This window comes from Aotus nancymaae, unplaced genomic scaffold (assembly GCF_030222135.1).
Source record: "Aotus nancymaae isolate 86718 unplaced genomic scaffold, 86718_ANA_hifiasm-v0.15.2.pri h1tg000009l, whole genome shotgun sequence".
Classification (NCBI taxonomy): Eukaryota; Metazoa; Chordata; class Mammalia; order Primates; family Aotidae; genus Aotus; species Aotus nancymaae.
Genome location: NW_026988420.1, coordinates 2176344 through 2180267, shown reverse-complemented (window position 1 = coordinate 2180267; position 3924 = coordinate 2176344). Strand labels below are relative to the sequence as shown.

General features: G+C 47.2%; 1 protein-coding gene across 1 annotated transcript; it reads right to left on the bottom strand.

Moving 5' to 3' along the window:
- Positions 1–374: 374 nt before the first annotated feature.
- LOC105730047 (large ribosomal subunit protein eL31-like) lies at positions 375–782 on the bottom strand. Its single transcript, XM_064373454.1, has one exon. It carries the CDS (start codon positions 756–758, stop codon positions 381–383), a length of 378 nt encoding a protein of 125 aa, XP_064229524.1. The 5' UTR covers positions 759–782; the 3' UTR covers positions 375–380.
- Between the last annotated feature and the right edge of the window lie 3142 nt (positions 783–3924).

The following is a 3924-nucleotide window of genomic DNA, read 5'->3' as shown; positions in this document are numbered from 1 at the left end:
GAAAGGTGGTGCACACCTGTAATTCCAGCACTTTGGGAGGCTGAGGTGGGAGGATTGCTTGAGCCCAGGAGTTCAAGGGTAAGGTGAGCTGTGATTGCCCCGCTGTTCTCTAGCCTGGGTGACAGAGCAAGATCTTGTCTCAAAAGAGACAGACAGACAGACAGACATGCACACGCACACACACACACACACACACACACACACACACACACAGGAATACATGAACTACAATATCACCTTCAACAGGACCCATATATATTTGAGATTTGTTGTGAGTTTTTCAAATCTTATTCAGGTGTTGAATTGCTGGTGCCAAAATTCGAAGTCACTTTTTTTTTTGCAGTTTTATAACTTTATTTGATGTATTTGACCATCAGCGATTAGTTCTCATCCACATTGACTGTCTGTAGATTTTTGAAAGTGGTAACAGGTACATAGGTAACCAAAGTATAGAGCTTATTTGGTGAATCTTCATCCTCATTACGTTTTCTGGACAACCTCACGTGGATTCGGTATGGGACATTCCTTATTCCTTTGGCCCAGACAGCTTTGTTGAGCCTGGTGTCGATGCACACATCTGGAGTTCCCAGCTCTTTCTTGGCTAATTTCCGAATCTGTTTGAGTGCCCGAGAGGCACGCTTCTTCAAGCCCACTCCATGGATGTGCTTGTGAATGTTGATGGTATATTCTCGGGTCACCACCTCGTTGATGGCAGAATGGCCCTTTTTCTTCTCACCACCATTCTTTGTGGGAGCCATTCTGCCAGGTCCAAGTTGGAAAGGAAGCGAAGTCACTTTTAAAAAGGTAAAAATTCAGCATGTGAACTTTGTGTTCTACAGAAAGAGGTGTGCTGAGAAGGCCCCAAGGGAGCAGCCTTCAGCAGGAGGGTAGGTGGTGAATCCTTTTTTCTGGGAAGGAATGTGTGGTTCTCAAAGGAGAAGCTGCCTCCATCAGGGAATGGCGGGGGGAGATAGGAGAAGAGAAGTGATTGTGGCCTGAGCCAATTCTGAGTGAGCTCGTGGATGTCAGCATTCGGCCCTGCATGGGTGGCAGGAGGAGTCCCTGGAGGGAGAGCATTGGCAGAGCCCGTGGTCCATGGGTCTAGAAGCTACTGCTCATCACAGTGTGCTGGCTTCATCACAGGTGGGGTGCCACCTCCTACCAGGCTCACCCTCACAGTGGTTCTGGGGACGATGCACACAACTGGCCCCTCACTGTGTGAGTTGGGGGAGACGCTCTCCTACCTGGGTCTGGGATTCACTTGCTGAACAGCTTTGTGTTCATCTTTAAAGTTGCTTCAAAATTTGCAGGGAGAGCTTGCCAGGAGGGAGCATGGGAAAAAAAAAAAAAGGTTACTCAGAAGTTAGGTGAGCCACCATGGAATTTACCACATTACCTTAGGTTAATAAATAAAAATAAAATTCCTACCAACATGAAATAAGAGGCCACGGGAGCATGCAGAATGTCACGATCTTGCAAAAAGAGATGAGGCTGCCGGCAGATGTTCCAGCCAGGCACTCCCTGCTTTGACATCTCCGTTAAATGCAGGGTTTTCTGCAGAGTCTGAGGGAATCAGTGTTTCCATTCTTAACATCTCAAATACCAATGGCAAAGAGGAACTTGGGAATTCTTAATTGCAAAACTACGTCACATAAGAAGGTAGCAATGTAGGAAACCTCCACATAGTAGAACTTAAAGAAATCGTAGTGAAAAATCTAGTCCAACCCCCTTATTTTCAGATGAGGACACAGAGGCATGGAAAGGCCCCAGTGACAGAGCCCGTTCGTTGCAGAATTGGGATTGCTGCCCCCAGTCCGGCCTCTTTCTGCTATACTGTTGCTTCTCCTGAAATAACAAAATAACAATTTTATGATTTATAAATATATCTAGACATTCCCATAAACCTCCACCTTCATGGGTTCCTCGCTAGGAATCTCCCTGTAACAAAAGGCAAATTAACAAGAGAGAAACAAACAGAAGTTTAACAGTATGTGTATCTCCTGGATACCTGGGCGATGACCCAGAACAGTGAGGAACTCTCTAGAGTTTAAATACCATCTTTGTTTCTTTGAAGCTAAGGAAGAAGGGCGCCGAAGCCTGGTGGTTCTGGAAAAGCTTTCTAAGTTTTTCTACAAGGTGCACTTTATAAATTGTGCTGAAATGTGATCACCGGCATTCAGAGGGATGAGGTCCTTCCTGAAAGGATTCAGGTGAACCTGAAACTGTGTCACTGGAAGAGCTCCTCTGAGTGCTCACCTGAGAATGGAAAACTGTCCCGAGAAGCAAAGCACTGAGGACTTGGGACTGAGGAGCGTCCTCAGGCAGTGCAAAGGCACATGCCCTCTGGGGACAGGAGCTGTGCTTGGCCCTGCCTTACAGAAAGCAGGAGCAGGCTCTTTGCTAAAGGAAAGGACAGAGTGGCTCTGGAAAATCTGTCCGGAGTGTGAGGGGATGGGGGAGAATACTGGGGCCAGGGTTTGCGGCTGATCTGAAACAGCCACAGGGTCACACGCAAGGGCCCGGCCCAGTGTCTCATCCCGCATGCTGAGGACGTCCAGGCATTCAGCTGGCACTGATTGCATCGGACACAGAGTCCAGGAGCCTGGCCCAGTCACGAAAGCACAAGGCCAGCCCGGGACAACAAGAAAGAGCCGTGCACAGAGCTCCGGGCTCTCACGGAGACTGAGAAGCAGCGCTTGGTTACAAGGCCGTGCTGGGATTCCCAGGGGCAGTTGGGACTCTTAGTTGGGTCATCAGCAAAACAGGGGTACAAACATTTTTAAAAACTCACCGAAGTTCTGATTTTGCAATGACAATGTGGAAGAAGGCTCTTCTGACTTCAGCGCACGTGGCCTTTGCATCCCATATGACTGCTTGTCTATTTTTGTGACACCACAGTGTCCTCAGTGCTTAGGGCCTCTAAAACCTCATGATGTGGCTAAGAATGAGGCTCGATGAGGGTTCTGGAAAGAGAAGACAAAGAAAGCAAAACCTCATTAGGCTTTTGGGCATTCAGGAAAGAACGTGCACTGAATTTTCCTTTTGGTGCCAAGTAAAACTGAAGATGCCCCCATTTTTGCCAGAACTCACCCTCCTGGTGTTTTCACACCAGTCTCCTCTTCTCTAGCATCGTCTCCCATCCTGAGGGCTGAGAAGGCAGGGTTAGGCCCCACCGTTTGCCTTGCGATCACGTTTCTGTGGCCCGTTCTCCAACAAAATCCATTACTCCTGGTGCCTCTCTTCTGGTTTCCTCTCTCACAGCTTTAATTCGTCTTCATAAAGATTGTTCCAGCTGGGCACAGTGGCTCACGCCTGTAACCCTAGCACTTTCAGAGGTCAAATCTGTAGGATTGTTTGAGGCCAGGAGTTCAAGGCCAGTCTGGGCAATATAGCGCTGTTACCAGAAAGGAGTCCCATCCAGACCCCAAGAGAGGGTTCTTGGATCTTGTGCAAGAAGGAATTTAGGGCGAGTCCACAGTGCAAAGCAAAAGTAAGTTTATTAAGAAAGTAAAGTGGTGAAAGAATAGCTACTCCACAGACAGAGCAGGGTGTTCTCGAAAGTAAGAGGAGAAACATGTCCTCCCTGAGTACAATGCTTGTTTATATACAGGATTAAAAAAAAGATCATGGGGAGATGTACTCAAGGGTTTGTGATAAAGGGTTAATTTTCTTAATTTATTTTGCAAGAATCGATATTATTATCTTTAAAGCAAAATTAGGAATGCACCTATTCTCAAGCTATTGGGATATCAGGAGACTCCTAAGTCTGGGTCTGTTTAGTAAATGTTATCAATCTGTTCCCGTAACCGTAAACATCTAGAGGCTAAGAATCCCTGCATTTCTAGGAATGCAGCCCAGCAAGGCCCAGCCTCATTTTCCCTAGCCCTCACTCAAGATGGAGTCGCTGTGGCTCAGACACTTCTG

Excerpts from the sequence above, each read along its gene's own strand:
- LOC105730047 (XM_064373454.1), bottom strand. The coding sequence starts at position 758 with ATGGCTCCCACAAAGAATGGTGGTGAGAAGAAAAAGGGCCATTCTGCC.